At 30.0% G+C, this 17,999-nt stretch overlaps 6 protein-coding genes across 6 annotated transcripts, besides 2 other annotated features; 4 read left to right on the plus strand and 2 right to left on the minus strand.

Moving 5' to 3' along the window:
- Positions 1-353: 353 nt before the first annotated feature.
- Positions 354-4,424: a mobile genetic element.
- TVAGG3_0767360 (DNA/RNA polymerase superfamily) lies at positions 1,495-3,286 on the minus strand (the record flags this gene model as incomplete). Its single annotated transcript, XM_051245859.1, has 1 exon — positions 1,495-3,286. A coding segment is annotated over one exon (1,792 nt), but the record flags the coding sequence as incomplete, so codon positions are not given.
- A 2,087-nt stretch (positions 4,425-6,511) lies between the features above and the next one.
- On the plus strand, positions 6,512-8,527 carry TVAGG3_0767390 (glycosyl hydrolase; the record flags this gene model as incomplete). The annotated part of the gene is made up of 1 exon (XM_001314887.1): positions 6,512-8,527. The coding sequence occupies one exon, from the start codon at positions 6,512-6,514 to the stop codon at positions 8,525-8,527; it is 2,016 nt and encodes a 671-aa protein (XP_001314922.1).
- A 135-nt stretch (positions 8,528-8,662) lies between these two features.
- On the plus strand, positions 8,663-9,133 carry TVAGG3_0767400 (glycosyl hydrolase 31 family; the record flags this gene model as incomplete). Its single annotated transcript, XM_001314886.1, has 1 exon — positions 8,663-9,133. One exon carries the CDS (start codon positions 8,663-8,665, stop codon positions 9,131-9,133), a length of 471 nt encoding a protein of 156 aa, XP_001314921.1.
- Positions 9,134-9,805: 672 nt separating this feature from the next.
- Positions 9,806-10,414, plus strand: TVAGG3_0767410 (glycine-rich protein family; the record flags this gene model as incomplete). Its single annotated transcript, XM_001314885.1, has 1 exon — positions 9,806-10,414. The coding sequence occupies one exon, from the start codon at positions 9,806-9,808 to the stop codon at positions 10,412-10,414; it is 609 nt and encodes a 202-aa protein (XP_001314920.1).
- A 425-nt stretch (positions 10,415-10,839) lies between these two features.
- TVAGG3_0767420 (transcription corepressor protein) lies at positions 10,840-12,242 on the minus strand (the record flags this gene model as incomplete). The annotated part of the gene is made up of 1 exon (XM_001314884.2): positions 10,842-12,242. One exon carries the CDS (start codon positions 12,240-12,242, stop codon positions 10,842-10,844), a length of 1,401 nt encoding a protein of 466 aa, XP_001314919.1.
- Positions 12,243-16,405: 4,163 nt separating this feature from the next.
- Positions 16,406-17,999: part of a mobile genetic element that runs on past the window's edge.
- On the plus strand, positions 16,903-17,629 carry TVAGG3_0767440 (uncharacterized protein; the record flags this gene model as incomplete). Its single annotated transcript, XM_051245860.1, has 1 exon — positions 16,903-17,629. A coding segment is annotated over one exon (727 nt), but the record flags the coding sequence as incomplete, so codon positions are not given.

The raw sequence follows: 17,999 nt of genomic DNA on the forward strand, positions 1-17,999 counted from the left end.
TGAATGATGTATAACACTTAGGGCATAAAGCAACCATGTTATCACCTTGTTTCTCAATTGCTAAACCCAATAATTTTTTCTCATGTGCTTTTTCTTCAGCTTTATTCTTTAATTTAGGTTTAAATTTCTCATCAAAACAGAAGAAATCAAAAGGTGCGAATTTGAAAATGTTTTTATCATAAAATTTTTTATCGGTTACAATTGCTTGAAATGCTTGAGTGTTAGGAAGATTTGGGTCGCCAGCGATTGCCCAATATGATGAATCAGTATCACCTTCAATGAAATGAAAACGATTAACATCCATGCATTTATACATAAAATCATAAATGAAAACCAAATACCAGTATTTTGCGTTATCTAAAGTGAAGAATGCCTCTTGTAAACATGTATCACATCTATAAAATCTATCTTTAAGCATCACTTGATATGTATCCTCTCCTATTTCTCTTATGTTTTTAAACTTATTTGACATACATGCAACGCGTGCCTTCTGTGCATTCATTATTTTAGTCTTTGCGTAATTTTGTGTATTCATTGCATCGTAACCATATGATCCATTAAGTGAAATCTTGCAAAATAAACTTTTTCCTTTATTTCCTTCTAATTCAGCCTTTTGTCTTTCGTTCATAAATTCGTTCGCAAATTCATTAAAACAAGTGTTTTTCGTAAATGTTAAAATTGATTGAATGTCATCAATGATAAAATGAAATCTGTCTATTAGATACCAAAGATAATAAGAAGAAAATGGTTGATATTGGTTGTGTGTTGATGCTAACTGAGTTAATTTCCTCTGTTTCTGGTCAACTGGTAGATTGTTTGATTTCATGTAATTATACATAAAACTGCCAATTGTTTTTTCATCTGTGATAATATCTAAGTTTCTTATTATTGGTAAAAAGTTTATGTAATCATTAATGTATTTTTCATCAATGTGACCCTTTACTTCAGCCACGAATAAAGTATTTTTCTTCTTAATTATTCCCAGTGCTTTTGCTTTCTTTGTTGCTGTATCACAAATGATAACACCATTCAATCTTCCCGGCATATACATTTTATGGTCAGTATATTGAATGAAATCATGAGGATTAGATGAAAATGATGAAGGATATAATGAATTAAAGTCAACACCAACGAAATGAGTCATAATGTTGGAAGTGTCCTCATTTGATACAGTTTTAGTTTCTGGATTATATGAAAGTTTATTAATGTGCGTGATTCCTTTAAGATTTACTCTATGTTGAACATTTGATAAACCACCAGTAATTCCATTACGGAGGATGTGATAAGCTTCAACTGAATCTAGAGTCATTGGTAAATTATTTTTTAATGTATAATTTCTTAAATTGATTCTTAAACGTTGAACATCTTCATCTTTATTTGATTTTACGACATTGCAATAACAACACATTAACTGACAATTTTCTTTGGTATGTGGTTTTTCATTATCGATTCTATCTAATGTTGGTTTATTAGCATATGTAAACGCTTTACCACACATTTTGCATTTAGATGAAAGGATTAAATCGTGATAGTATTGATAGTCATCCATTGAAACATTGTTTTTAGTATCCCTTTCTGCTTTTTCATCTTGTTTCTTATATGAATCAATTTTATATTTCCAATACTTTTTTGTTAATTCAAAACTTGATTCCACATTTTCTTCTTCTGGATATGTTTCGTTAGGATTGAAGTTCTTATATGCTAACGCGTAACGAATCATTGATGCATTCGATGATAAAGAAAGATTATGAAGCATGTCAATTTTATAAACAAATGTTTCTTCAATAATTTTATCAATTGGGTCAATCATAATTTCAACGTCTTTATTGCAATAATGAATAAAATATTCTAATCTATTCTCAAAATTTTTAGCATCATTGAGATATATTTGATAATCTGAATCGGATATTGTTTCTTGAGTTAATGCTGAATAAAATGAATCTTGAGTGAATGGTTCCACTTTATATAATTCATCTTCGTAATTCTCCCATGTGATGAATTGATAAGGGAAAAAGGATTTAACACGTGATTTATTGTTTCCGAAATCTTGAGTGAATTGGTCTAATGTTCCACCCGCTATATAATTTCTGATGTCAATAAATCTTAATTCATATGGACAGTTTGTTTTCTTTACAATGATTTGCTTAAATTGAGAAGAAGAACCCAGCATTGATTTTATTTTCCATTTTGCAGTGTTTAAATCACGAAGAATTAAATTTAAATCAAACTTTCCCGAATTAAAACCTATGATATTCACTTTATTGAATTCCTCATCTAGAAGTTCTTTAAATGCTTCCTTCTGTTTTTCATTTAATGTATGGGACAAAGTCCCCGCCGTTTGGTCCGTTTGCGGCTTCATTAATTCTTCATATTGTTCAATATTTGATTTAGCAACTAATGAACAGGTTGAAAATAAAAATTCAATCCAATCAGAGATGAACGAATCACTTGATGTTAAGCAAAAATTCCTCGTAAATGTTTTATCACGGTCTACGACCTCGCCGCTTCGGTCTGAAAGACCTTCAGGACTCAAAGAGTCCGTTTGCGGCTTTATTTTGACAGTTGATGATACCATAAATGGTTTTAAGTAAGCGTTCAAAGTTGCACATTCAGAAAGTTGAAGTTCTTCTTTAGTCTCTAATGTTTCGAAGTCAAAAGTAATATAATATCTTGTTGGTTTATAATATTCCTGCAAATTATGTGCTAATAGCCATTGATATATCTTCTGTTTCGTGATATGTGGTGCATATGGTTGTTGTGTGTTTTGCAATTGAACGTCTTGAATTAATCTTCCATTATTTTCTTTACATTTCTCACAATGCTTTAAAAATCTTCTTTGGTTTTTCCTTTCTGGGTCATCACGGATAGAATATACTTCTTCTTTGCAAAAGGGGCAAACTTTATATCCTGTGAGTGCTTCAACGTCTGTAATTCTGTCAGCGTGAAGTTTTCCACATGGACTCTGTGTTAATAAAATATTTACTGTTTCAAATTCTGGATCTATCATTATTGATTCCACTAATGGAAAGTCTACCTTATTTATGTCTACGTCTTCTGGTTGAGGGACACAATAATAAAAATCAATATTAACGTTTAACATTCTTGCTAACCTCTCACTTTCTGATGAAATGTCAAATCCTTCATATGCATCTATGGCTTCATTTAAATAACTTCTACGAGTTTTAGGATTAACACCATCAGGAATGTTATAGAAGCGTTTAAATAACCTTCTACCTTCGGCTCTTATTTGATTATCATTCATTTTAGCTGTTCCGTTTTTGTTCATTTATGTAAGAATAAAAAATTAAAAAATAAATAAAAATAAAGTTTATTTTTTTAAAGTCCAGGGCTAAAGTCCATAAAATGAATTAAGAACACATAAATTTTTATCATCTGCGACGTGACGAATACATTTTAATTTACTCAAGAATGCGTACCCTGATACATTAAATCTAATTCCTGTCTTATTTAATTTCACAACTTTGAAAAGGAATGTATGAATAGCTATAAAATGATGAGATGATGTTTTATGGGTTGCTTCCATTTTTTCTGAAATAAATGAATAAATATAATGTTTATAAGTTTTCATATCTTTTATATTCTTAATAACGAATGGTATAGACCTTTCAACTTCGTCTTCCTTCGGTGCTGTTCTTTCATATGAAACATTATTAGTATCTTCAATAATGAAACCACAATCGCATAAAATTTTATATGTACCAATTGTTTCTTTTGATATTTTATCTAACAAATCAAAAACTTTATCAACACCTGTACATTTATTTAAATAATAATTTGTGTAAATATCATGGTCTTCTTTCTTAATCGTATTTGTTGCATATGTTACATTTTTCAGTGCTTTTTTGAATTTTTCAGAATCAAGAGGAGGTGAAAGTAATATACATGGATAATCTCCATCGTCAATAAATTGTAACTTATGTTTATGAATAAATTTTGTGCCTTCTTCCGAAAGTGTTTCATCTATTTCACCATCTAATAAATTTTTAGTAGATTCCAAAAAGTAATTTTTATATCTTTCTTCATGAGATTTTTGAACTTCTGATTCTGAAGCTGGGATATTCATTAAACCCTCTACTTCATTCTCATTATATTTTTCAACTTCTCTTAATTCCTTAATTTTTTCATCTATTTCATCTCTTATTTTTTCCAGTCTTTCAATTTCATCATATTCATCATCTTTAATCCGTTCTTCATAATATTCAGGGAAAACATCAGGTTCTTTAGGTTTTTCTTCTTCAGATGTGGGATATAAGAAATTTATAACATCATCTTTATTCATTTTTCCATCATAATCTAAATCATTTAATAACTCCGCGAATTTTTGACAATTTCTTAAATAATATTTATTAACTTCATAACTCGCCTCCTCTAATATATCCTTTATTTCCTCGTTTGTGAATCCCAATTTTTTAACGTCGTTAGTCTTGACACTCATTTTCATACGAATTAAAAAAATAAATTATTCAAAAAATGTAAGACATGAATTTTTAAAGTTTATTTTTTTATTTTTTTTATTTCATTATGGTAGTGAATCTTTCATTCATGAATGATAATTATATCTAATTTCTTTTATTCTCTCGTACATACTAGATTTAAAGAATTCAGAACATTTCCCATAATCTCCTAAATGTTTTCTTATCCCTAACGTGTGCCAGTTATTATATGAAACTGAATAAACTTTATCTTTATCTTTACACCTTTCATCACTTCCAATATATTTATATCTCAGTTTTGATTTAGCATTTTCATATTCATTAGCGTTTAATAATTCACAGTCTTCCTTTTTAAATTGATGTTTAAGATATTCAGGATTTAATACTCTACGTTTATATGCTCCTAACTTAGTTCTAAAGGTTTTTCTACAAAATTTAGGAATTCCATCCTCTTTAATGTCATCAATGATTTCCATTTCATTATTTTCAATTTCTTCTTCTCGTTTATGAGGTCTTTGATTATGACTCCATTGATTCCATGAAATTAAATATTCTTTATCATTATATTTATACCTCATTAGCTTATTTTGGCTTTCATATTCATTTAATAATTCACAATCTTCATTTTTAAATTGAAGTTTAACCCATTCAGGATTTAAACAATGTTTAATTAATCGCGGAATATCTGACATCATCTATATATAGCTTCTTTTATAAAAGATAAAAAAATAAATTATTTTAAAATTAATGTTAATTTTTTAATGGTTTATAAATAAATATATTTTAATGCATCGTCTATATATAGATGTAACAAAAAAAGTCACACAACCCGCACTCATATACTACTGTTCTTTTTTTGCAGCTTTTAGTCGCTGTATTCGCAGATTATAAATAATCACTCTAGTCAAAGACTTTTAGCTATTACATTAATGACAAAGCTCGTGAAATCTCATTTGCTTGATCTTGAGTATGAAGTTTCAAAAAAGACAAAAGAAGATAATATAGTGCAATTTCGGTGTTAAATTTTGTTCACAAGATGCATCAACTAAATAAAAATTTTAAAATTCATTTTATTTGGAGTATTTTCAACCTGATAATTCCCAGATGACTCGTGTCTTTGTTTAGGTATTGCAAAATAATTCTTGCCAATTATTAAAATAGAATTATGACACTTTATATAGTGAATCCAAAATTCAGTGTATTAAACTGGGATTTGTAAATCTCAATACATAAAGCTTTAAATTGCAAGTAGATTAACTGAAAGAAATAAATATAGTATGTTAGAGTTTATCTTAAAAATAACTCAGGATTTGATGCAATGTAAACATTTTAATTTTTATACGACTATTCTGTTTTCAGAGAACCTGTAATTCTTTTATTGAAAACTGTTATCGTCATTCCAATATTTTTATAGCCTAGCTTATAACTAAGCTGGAATTCACACTGATATATGGGAAGAATATTATCCATTGCCAGCAAAAGATCCAACAACTGTTACAAATAATAAAAAACCTGTCTTTTCTGGTAATTTCTTTTTACTTTCTTCGAATTTCAAAGAATTTAATGATAATATTATTAATTGCAGCCGAAATAACATTTACTTACTGCATTCATTATGCACTTATACTGATATTACCCAAATTACAGGAAAAGGTGGCTGCATCTACTTCTCTTGTCAGAGCTCCATTGTGCAAGACCGATTTTGCTCTGTTAAATGCTGCACAACTGAGTCTGGATTTTTGCCTTGACATTTCAAGAAAAAGAAAAGATTTCCTTTTATTTTGATTCTTGAATCCTTTTTACATGTTAAAAAATAAACGTATATAGTAGAGCTAACAACCCCATTAAAATTATTTTCTTTCATTTGCCAACAATACCCACGCCCTAATTCTGAATTTGAAATTTAAAATTGAGGTAATTTATGATCAAATCAATGGAATTTCACCTAGTATTCTTGTTGTAAACACAAATTTAAGCTATTTTTAGAGATATGTAATGCAGAAATCGATAAGTCTAAAAAAATTGAAAGCGATATCATCGTTTTCTCAAAAAATCAAATGTTTCTTTTCTCGATTTCTTATACATATAGAACTTGCGAACAACTCCGATTTTGCAAGGACAACATGAACACAACTCATGATGTGCTATCAATCAAACCAGGCACTCAAAAATTCATTGATAATGAATTTATTGCACCATTATACGTAAACAACAAAGAAAGTACGTTCAACTTACACATTTACAAAATATCCAAATCAGGATTTAGAATAAGAATTGATCCTGGCACTAAACTTTCTTCTTATCGCTTTAATATTTCACATGATAATTTAATTGTTGACGAAAACAAAATTACAAATAAAGAAGAAGTTACATATGAAACACACAGACTATTTGACGTATTAAACGCCAAGAAAAACACATCTGCACTGATAAATTTTGATCCATTTTTCATTACAATTTCAAGAGATGGAAGAAATTACATTTCAATCAATTCAGAGAACTTTGTTTTCATAGAAGATGGCTCAGAAACGCCAAATACAGAATATGACGGCTATATTGAAACGTATCCACACGGAAAAACAGCTGTTGGCGTTGATATTTCATTTTTATCAGCAAATGCACGTCTTACAGGCTTCTCAGAAGGCACATATCCAGCAAATTTAGTAGATACTAATTCCAGCTCCGAAAGACACTATTCAAGAGACAATTATGCCATGTATGGCTTTGTTCCTATGTTATCCGGCCATTGTCCAGATTTCGACATAGTTCCAACTGTTTTTTGGATGAATCCAACTGATATGTTCATCCAAATCAATACAAAAGCATCAGGACGCATTGCAAAGTTTGTTTCAGAAGGTGGATTCATAGATTTAGTTGTATTTTCCAATAAATTGGAAGAAAATTTACAAGAATATTCCGAAATCACGGGTTTACCACCATTAGCACCTGCATTTGCATTTGGATATCATCAAAGCAAATACGGCTACAAGAGTCAGCAGGAAGTTGAAGGAATTCTCAGTAAATTAAACGAAATCAAATTCCCATACGATTCCATCTGGTTAGACATTGACCACCTTCAAGATTTCGCTCCATTCACTATCAACTACACATGGTTCCCCGATCCTCAGAAGTTCTTCGACGACAGGAAGAAACAGAACAGATTTGTCATCAGAATCACTGATCCACATTTGCCAACAAATCTGTCACATCCAGTTTACAAACAGGCATTTGACAACGATTATTTTGTCAAAAATTCCAGTAATCAACAAGCCATTGCTCCATGCTGGCCAGGTGATTCCAGTTGGCCGGATTTCTTCAGAAAAGATGTAAGAAATTGGTGGAGTGGTCAGTTCACTAATTGGCCGGCCAACGTATATGTATGGAATGACATGAACGAGATTGCTGTTTTCCAGAGAATCGAAGGCACGAACCACAAAGATTGGCTCAATCTCAATGGAAAAATAGAATCAAGAGAAATTCACTCAAGTTATGGTTTGTTTATGACAAGTGGCACTTTTAACGGTTTGACAAACCGCCGACCATTTGTATTAACACGATCTTTCTTTGCTGGATCACAGAAGTTTTCATGGCACTGGTCAGGCGACAACGATGCATCATGGGAGCATTTGAGGTTATCTTTAGACATGTTGATTTCATCCAATTTGAACGGCCTTCCTTTCACTGGATCTGATGTTGGTGGTTTCACCGGAAATGTCAGTGATGAGTTGCACGCAAGATGGTTCCAAGTTGGTGCTGCTGTCTATCCTTTCTTCAGACAGCACTGTGCAATAAATGTGAACTACAGAGAACCGTATTTGTACAAAGACAATGAAATATTTGATGGAATGATGGAATCAACAAAATTGAGATATAAGATGTTCCCTCTTTATTACACAAACGCTTACAAAGCATCGAAATCTTTGAAGCCGTTAGTTACTCCTTTATGGTACACTTTCAATGATATAGATCATGATGTGAATTACCAATTGTTACTCGATGAAAAAGTAATGGTTTGTCCAATTGTCACCCCAAATACATCAACTACAAAAGTGACAAAACCACTGGGTATTTAGTATGACATAGAAACAGGAGAAATACTGAATTCGTCATCAATAGAAAATGATGTCAATGAACACGCTAAAATGTTTTTGAGAGGTGGAACGATAACAACGGTTTTTGTAAACTCAAAAGAAACAATTTATGATCAGATGAAAGAGAACATTGAGTTATTAGTTGCTGTTGATGAGAATGAGTATGCAAAAGGAGATTTGTATTTAGATGATGGAATTTCTATTCATTACAAAGATAGAAATGAATTTAATTACGTAACATTTGAATATTTGAATGGAAAAATTAATATTTTTGTTAATAATTCTATGAAAAGTTTGACAAATAAGATCAATTCGATCAAATTCTATGGAGTGAAAGATAAGAAATCGATTCTTATTTCTGGAAAGAAAGAAATCAATGAAAATATCATCAAAATAGAGAAATTGAATTATGATATCACTGTTGATGGAGTGATTGGAAAGAAATCAGTGAATGCAGGCTTAATTGTTCTGTACGTAATTCTCGGTGTTTCTGGAGCATGTATCATAGGAATTTTAATTTTTGTCTGCATTAGAAAGAGATTTGGTGATGATAGATCTGAGAAAATCGGATATGATAACATCCCGTAAAAATACTTATAAATCTTGTTTTGAATAAATAAATTATAATAGTATATCGCTTCGCTATTACAAAAGTGACAACACATCAAATTTCATTCAATTCCTGTCTTGCAAATTTAGAGATGTTTAATTTGATATTTTAAATGAATATATTAGACAATTAGAAGAAGAGTATTTATAATCATTCTATTCCAATAATTGATTACTAATAATTACGTAAACTATTCAAAACTGATACGAATTGTCATGACTTTACTTCAATTATCTTTATCATCGTTTTCGCATAGGTAATTGCCCAGAAAAATTCACGAATAGCTTGTATTAATAGCATTACATAAATTATAAAATATACTTTTAAAAGTAAAAGAGTATATGATTGAGAGTATTCTATCGAAAATATAAAAAATAATTATCAACTCATTCTTGATCATATCCATATTTGATAAAAGTCTTCGGCAATGGGAATATCCATATAGGGAAGACTGCGAACCGTATGAAATTCCTATTTCAAAAGGGTTATATTTGTTTGAAGCATGGGGAGCTGCAGGCGGAGGTAATGAAAATGAAGCAGGACGTGGTGGATACACATCAGGATACATCAAATTCAAATCTAACACAAAAATATATGTTGTAGTCGGAGGAAAAGGGCGAACTACATTTCATCCATCTTACCAAACCATAATGAAGGGAGGATGTGGCGGTGGGGGAAATGGAGGAATATGCGCATATGGAGATAGTGATTCAGGTTCTGGGGGTGGTGGAGCGACTTCAGTTTTTCTTGAAAAAAGTGACATCGAATCACGAATATTAGTTTCTGCAGGGGGCGGTGGGAGCTATAGAGGCTATTCTGGCGGCTATGCAGGTGGATTAATTGGAGGAGATGGAAAAGGACCTGTGTATACGGCAATTGGTGCAACACAAACTGATGGGTTCGAAAAAGGAATTGGTCAAAATGGAGGGAGCAAATATTATTATGCAGATGGTGGTGCTGAAGGAAATTGCGGCTCTGGAGGAGGATATTGGGGAGGCACTGCAATACAGAATCAAGGGCGAGATTCAGATGCTCCAGGGAGTGGTGGAAGCTCATATATTTCAGGTCATCCTGGTTGCAGAAATTATTCTGGTTACATTTTTAAAAAACCTATCATGCTTGGAGGTAATGAAACTATAGCACTCCCTAATTGTACTAAGTCTGTCGGAAATCTTGGAAATGGCCATTTCAGAATCAAATATTATGGTCCAACCTTTGATATTGTTCCTTCAATCAAATTTCGTGTAAGGAAACGCTAAAACAAATATTTCCCTGATGCATATAGAAAAAAACCTATTATTAAATTTTGATGTCTAATTTTCATTTAAAACTATAAAACAATAGAACAAAGAAAAACATTGAAGAACTTGACATTTAGAATGAAGTGTTTCAAAATATGTCAGCAACACTTGTATAGATATGTGGCGGAAATTCCAAAAAAAAGTAAAAAGACCAAACTTCTCCTATCGTCCAATTAATCAAAAATAGGAAAAGGTTCATATCTAGATTAAAAATCTCAGGGCATAGATATATTTTAAAATATTATTGTTAGATAAGAATTGTTATCTGAAATTCAACATATTTTTCGACCATAAACTTCAACCATAGTTGAAGAATAGTTTTCTCATGCAAAGACAATGATTAATAAAGAATTTTTTACAATTTAATATAAAAAATATAAATAAATTATTTGTTTATATACATTTTCATATGAATAATTGCAACAGTAGAATCAGCAAAACAAACAGCGATACTTTCATTGTCCGGCGACCACTTCAAATCATAAATCTTCGAAGTTCCCTCGAAAGAAACAACATGTTTCGAGTTGGCCACGTCAGATACAGAAACGATACCGTCGTAACCGCCAGATGCCAAAAAAGCACCTGATGAAGAGAAATCAATCGACAAAATGTCGTCTTTGTGGTGCTGAGCCGAATTAAGTTGTGTTCCAGTCTGAGCATCCCACATAATTACTGTCTGATCGGTCGAACTTGAAGCGAGAATTCTGTCACTGTTTGGTTTCCACTTCAAATCAGAGATCAGCTTTGTGTGGCCATTGAGAACATTACTGCAAGTTCCGTCCTCACGCCAGATACGGATTTGGTTATCGTAACTTCCAGATGCGAGGATTCCATTGACAGACCATGCGATTTTATTAATTTTGGACGTATGGCCCTTTAGTATTTCTGTAGAATTAAGCGAAAGATCGTAGACAACGATGTTTCCGTCGGCTCCTCCCGTGGCAAAAACATTATTATTGCGCCAGCCTGCGGTAAGTATAGCGTCTGAATGCATATCGAACTTGTTTAATTGTTTGCCGTCGGATGACCAGACAATTACTGATCTATCGGCTGAAATTGTTAATAACTTTTTTCCATTTGGAGAAAAATATACGCCGTAAATAAACGCTTTGCCTTCTAAGCAATGTAATTGGTTGCCGTTCATATCGCATATGTAAGCACAGCCATCAAAACTGCCTAATGCGATTAAATTCTCGCATGAAATAGAAACGTCTGAAAAATCATGATCGACGGATTCGGGTTTGAACTGAACGTTGATGTTTTGGTCAGAAACGGGCTTTCCATTCTCGATTGTCCAAATAATGGAAACTCCGTCAGCGCCAGCTGTCACGAGATGGGATCCATCAAGCGACCAGCAGCAAGAATAAACATCAGCTGTATGCTTAGCAAGAATGGAGGCAACCGATGGCGATAAACTGATTGTTTCTTGTATCTCTGACTGAGGTCGATATGGATGCTGAATTGATGCTGATGCGATGAGCTGTGACTCAGTAACATCGACAAACTGCGTTTCTTTAATCGGGAATTTCTCCTCTAATTCGAGTAAATCTTTGTGGATTTTGTTGTTTGGATCTTTTCTTGCATTCTGAATTGCTTTCTGGTTCTTCATGTATATTAAGCTCTTCTGAAGTACTGCTATAAGCGCATTAGGAGGTATACTCGCGAGATTAACGTTTGATGAAGCTAAAAACGATTCATTTTCAAAAACATATGCTGTATGATCGAAGCCGCTTTCCTTTAGGTATCGCAGGATGAGGACATTGACCTCATCAAGGGATACTGCCATTCAGAGTCCTCGAAAAATAAATTTTTGGCAGTTTTTCTAAAAATTACGAAATTTTTTCCCTCATGACCAATAGGGAAAACCGCAACCACTTTTTTAATCACGATTTAAATATATAAATCGCGATTTTTTAGAAAAATCGCGACTTTTTTAAAATCGCGTTTTTTAATGAATTGCGATTTTATTGTGGTCGCGATTTTTTTAGAAAAATCGCGATTTTTATGGAAAATTGTGATCAAAATTAAACGCGATTTTCTTTATCAATCGCGAACATAGAACAAATCGGAACCATGATTTTGGACCTCATTAAGCGAAAAGGTCGCAATTAAATTCAATAACAAAGCAATTCACAAAGATTTTTTGAATCTAGAATGGCTGTTTATCCATTTTAGACTGCTCACAATATGGTTTTTCTGCATACTTGCCGAAATCAGAGATCTAAAATCAAACAATCTCGATAACAAATACCTCAATCCCACTTTACTGGTCAAAATTCTTGAAGTCTTACTTTACTGCACTAATTAATCATAATTTACCTTTAATATTCTTATATCAAAAGGATTAAAGTTCATTAAGGATACCCTTACATTGCGTAGTTAGAAAGAGAATATGATATTGTCATGATTGCTAAAGTTTTAGGCTCCAGAAATGAATATACATCAAACTGAAACAATTGATAAATTGAATGAACTTTTGAGAGGTTCTCAAATAAAAAAAATTATCTAATTTTTTACAATATTACTATTATTTTATCCACATATGTATATATAGTAATTTGAGAAAACTTTTAGGAAAAAATAAGTTTAATAAAAATCTGAATTTTACTTGTTGTGGGATTGTTATTAATTGACACTCCAGACGTATTACTAATAGTTATGCGTATGCAATTAAAGTATTTCTGATGGACAAAATGTGAGATTTATATCAGATAATTCATTTCTACTATTAAGTTATTCATTTATGAGTTTGCACTTATTCGCACTAAATAAATAACTATTAAAAATTGTTTTAATTAATTGACACCATATAATAGAGTGAATTTTGTTTGATCAAACAACAATAGATGATAGATATAAAGCCAAGAAACTTGCTATTAATATGCTCTACTTGCTATTTCAATGTAAGTATGATATTTTCTAAATGTTTCGTTCAGATAACTTAGATATATTAGTCAAAATTTGAAATTTTAATAGCACATATATTAAAAATAATTATTATTCATAAAAGATTAATGAAATAGTAAAAAAATCAATCAAATTATAAAAATACAACATTTAGAAGAATTCTTATTATCCTTCAAAAAGTCAGTATTTCTGCTGTAATTTTCTACAACATTGTAGTTATTGCACTTTGTCTATGGATTTGTATATATGTTATATATAATTATATATCTAAACTGCCCATAAGTGCAATTTTTATATAAATTGTTTATTTCTTTAACAATTTCATATGAAATATGCTTTTTTAAGCGTATCAAAGCTGTGTTCTTAATGTGCATGGATATATCAAGAAAAATGTCGAAAAAATGTGAATTCACAAATTCACTGAATTTTCACCGTTTTTTGAATTTTGCTACAGCACTAATATTAAATAATACTAAAATCTTCTGTCTTTGTAAAAGAATAAATTCTGACAAAAAGTGCTCGTTTAAATTTAATGATCATCTGTATGACTAAGTGGTAAAAAGTGTTTATGACCAAAAAAGGGTTACATGCTTAGTCTATTTTTCTGACAGGATACTCTAGATTTACATGATCTCTATTTCATATCTCCGTTTTTAGATTCTTCGACAGATTTTATGATAGAAACCAAGATTAACAAATTTCCGGCATGTTAATGAAGAAATCTGCAGCTACCCTCAATATTATTTCAATAATCAGTATCGTTTCTCTTACAATTTATTTTTTTCTCAATAATTTAACAAGAATAACAATACACACTTGGTTTTACGTATAAAAGCTAAGTGTCGAACTTAATCAACTTTACTTACTTAGCAAATGAATATTTTTGTGGTTGCGAGTTCTGAATGCTGAAGTTTTAGATTTCTCTATAAATGATATCATTGCACTTACAATGTTGTTCCAGCCTATCGCATAAATCATAGAAAATCCAAAAAAAAATAATATAAAGAAAATTCATGTCATGAAGTTCAAAGAATACCGTGTAACATTAAAATTTGTTATGCATAATACATTTTAGCTATTATTGATTTTTTTAATTTTCGAGAAATTGAATGGTGAGTCCGATAGAGAAATTTTTAAAAATCCTAGTCCCTCATAGAAGTAATTTCCCTCGTCTCCCATACTTCCAAATGTATGCATATGACATAAACTTTTATGCATTACACAAGTGGCCAATAATATCTATAGAGTAAAAATTAGAAATTTAATTTTTTTATATGATAGTTATATTTCAGATTTGCGAGCGTAACTTTTTTCTCCATGGCATACTTGTTTTAAGAGCAAATGATCAAAATCGTCCTTCAATTATTGAAGGAGCTGATATCTTTTGAAAATTGAATTGAAAGGGTATTCAATTTTCAAATTTCCTCTCAATTTTGGAAACATATCAACTCTATGAATTAACAATTATGTGCCTTCACAGTTTATCAGTCATATAAGGTGCTTATAAAGAAAAAAGTTACGCTCGCAAAATATGTTTTTATATAGATTTCACATAAAATAATTATGTAATTTCTAAAAAGAATATTTTTGTTCTTGAATATTAAAGTGTATTGTAGTTTAAAAAGTTTTAAATATGTTGCTAAAATTTCAGGTTTATAGCTCATGTCTAGCATGACTTCTTCGTATGCGCAAAAAATCTGACACGTAAGGGTATCCTTAACTAAAAAAATATTACATAAATCTAACAAAAAAACCTTTAGCAATAAAAATACATTTGCTCAAGCCTATCGGCAACTCAACTCTAAAAAAACTTTTTATAACATTCTTATTACAATTTTTATTTTATTCTTATATTTATATTTTTTAGTTCACTTTTTAAATAATGATCTTTAGATTGAACCAATAACGCGATTTTCCATATAAATCGCGATTTTTTTGAAAAATCGCGACCACAATAAAATCGCAATTCATTAAAAAACGCGATTTTAAAAAAGTCGCGATTTTTCTAAAAAATCGCGATTTATATATTTAAATCGTGATTTAAAAAAGTGGTTGCGGTTTTCCCTAATATCACTTTTGGTTTTATTTTCTTACGGATTTATAATACACATGGATAGAAAATTATATTGGCACTATTGAGACTCATCATAACTATTAATTTAAAAAATTAAATGAAATTTTAGATGCCGTCCAACGAAAATAAGGTTAATTTTTCCAAATTTGAAGCGCATTTTCACATTATGGAAGCGATTTAACTAAGTTCGTCCTATATGAATGAGATAGTGTATTATGTATAGAATCTACCATAATGATAGAAACAGATATTTTATTAATAATTATTGAATTAAATTCAATATATAAAAAATTAGAACTATGTATAAAATCAGAATTAATAACATTATTCATACATATATCATTAATAAAAGGATCTATTTTTCATATCTAAAAATTGAACGGATAATTTTTTGATACAATATGCTTATTATATAATACTAGATGTGAATACGAATGATTATAATAGAAAATAGAAAAATCACCTTAGGAAATCGGAATACAATTTACATTTCTTTCAAAAAAGAATATATAAGTAGTTGAAGAGAATAGAGAGCTATTGTTATTTCACAGCATTATATTGCAGCTGATAAACGTTAAAACAAAGATTCCTATATATGGAAGATGCAAAATGTACTTAATTACATAGGAAAAATATAGGATATTTTTTAATATATTGGATTTTTGATATATTATAAAGATAATAATATAGTAATTTCAGAAAACAAAATTTAGAGAACCAAAGTAGTATATGATGCGGGTTGTGTGACTTTTTTTGTAATCGTAAGAATTCTCACATAATTGAATGATTTTTGAACATACTTCCGAATAGCAGATTTTAAAAATTTATGAATAATTTATAAAAAGTTTTTATTCCTACAATTCCTAGATTACCATTAATAAAAAGAATATATTTTTGACGAAGTGAAGATTCGCACTTCGTCACAAAACTCCGAAAAAATAAAGTTAGATTTTTTTATTTAATATAAAATGTATGGAAAAAGAATAATATCTGATTTTGAACATTATTTGATTGATTTACTAATTGATCCACAAAGCTGTTGTAAAATTAATTTTGAATTTAAAATTAAAGGAACCGTAAATTTTGTATTTATTTATCACTTAAAAGAATATGACCGATATCATAATTTGATATATGAAACTAATATAATATTTGAAGATAACAAACTTACAAGCTTCGAACATGAAAATGATATAATATTCGAAGATGAAAAAAAGAAAGAGATTGAAAAGCAATTCAATGAATGCCTTTTAAATACATATGCGCACATTATAAGACATAAAATGAAATTAATTCCTTATTAATCAAAAATATTTTTTATCTTTATATAAAGATGACAAATAGAAAAATAATTTTTATCTGATAGAAATAATACCTACAAATGACAGTATATAAAAAATTGACTTCTTACGTAAAATTAAAACTAAGTTAAATTTATTTTTTTTATTTTTTTATTTTATAATAAATGAGTATAACAACTAATTCATTGAAATCTTTAAAGTTCACTAATTCAGAATTAGAAAATATTTTAGAAAATTTTGGAGACGGTTCTTATCCAACATATATGCAGAATGTGAAAGAGTTTTCCAGATTGTTGAATGAATTTAAATATAACGGACCAATTACTAAAAAGGCTATAATGAGATATTTATATCCCAAAAAAGTTGAAAAACAGGAGAATATTCCTCTTTATGGTCCAGAGGACCTGGGCTCAGAGAGCCTTGAAACACCTCCTGAATATTTTGAAGAAAAAATTAAACAAGATGAATATTATAACGATGAGATTGAGAAATTGGAACAATTAAGAAATGAAATAGATGAAAGAATTAGTGAATTGAGAAATGCTGAGAATGAAGTAGAGGGTTTAATGAATATCCCAGCTTCAGAATCAGAAGTTCAAAAATCACATGAGGAAAGATATAAAAATTACTTTTTGGAATCTACTAAAAATTTATTAGATGGTGATATTGACGAAACACTTTCAGAAGAAGGCACAAAATTTATTCATAAACATAAGCTTCAGTTTATTGACGATGGAGATTATCCATGTATATTACTTTCACCTCCTCTTGATTCTGAAAAATTCAAAAAAGCACTGAAAAATGTAACATATGCAACAAATACGATTAAGAAAGAAGACCATGATATTTACACAAATTATTATTTAAATAAATGTACAGGTGTTGATAAAGTTTTTGATTTGTTAGATAAAATATCAAAAGAAACAATTGGTACATATAAAATTTTATGCGATTGTGGTTTCATTATTGAAGATACCAATAATGTTTCATATGAAAGAACAGCACCGAAGGAAGACGAAGTGAAAGGTCTATACCATTCGTTATTAAGAACATAAAAGATATGAAAACTTATAAACATTATATTTATTCATTTATTTCAGAAAAAATGGAAGCAACCCATAAAACATCTCTCATCATTTTATAGCTATTCATACATTCCTTTTCAAAGTTGTGAAATTAAATAAGACAGGAATTAGATTTAATGTATCAGGGTACGCATTCTTGAGTAAATTAAAATGTATTCGTCACGTCGCAGATGATA

This window comes from Trichomonas vaginalis, chromosome III (genome assembly GCF_026262505.1).
Source record: "Trichomonas vaginalis G3 chromosome III, whole genome shotgun sequence".
NCBI classification, from domain to species: Eukaryota; Parabasalia; order Trichomonadida; family Trichomonadidae; genus Trichomonas; species Trichomonas vaginalis.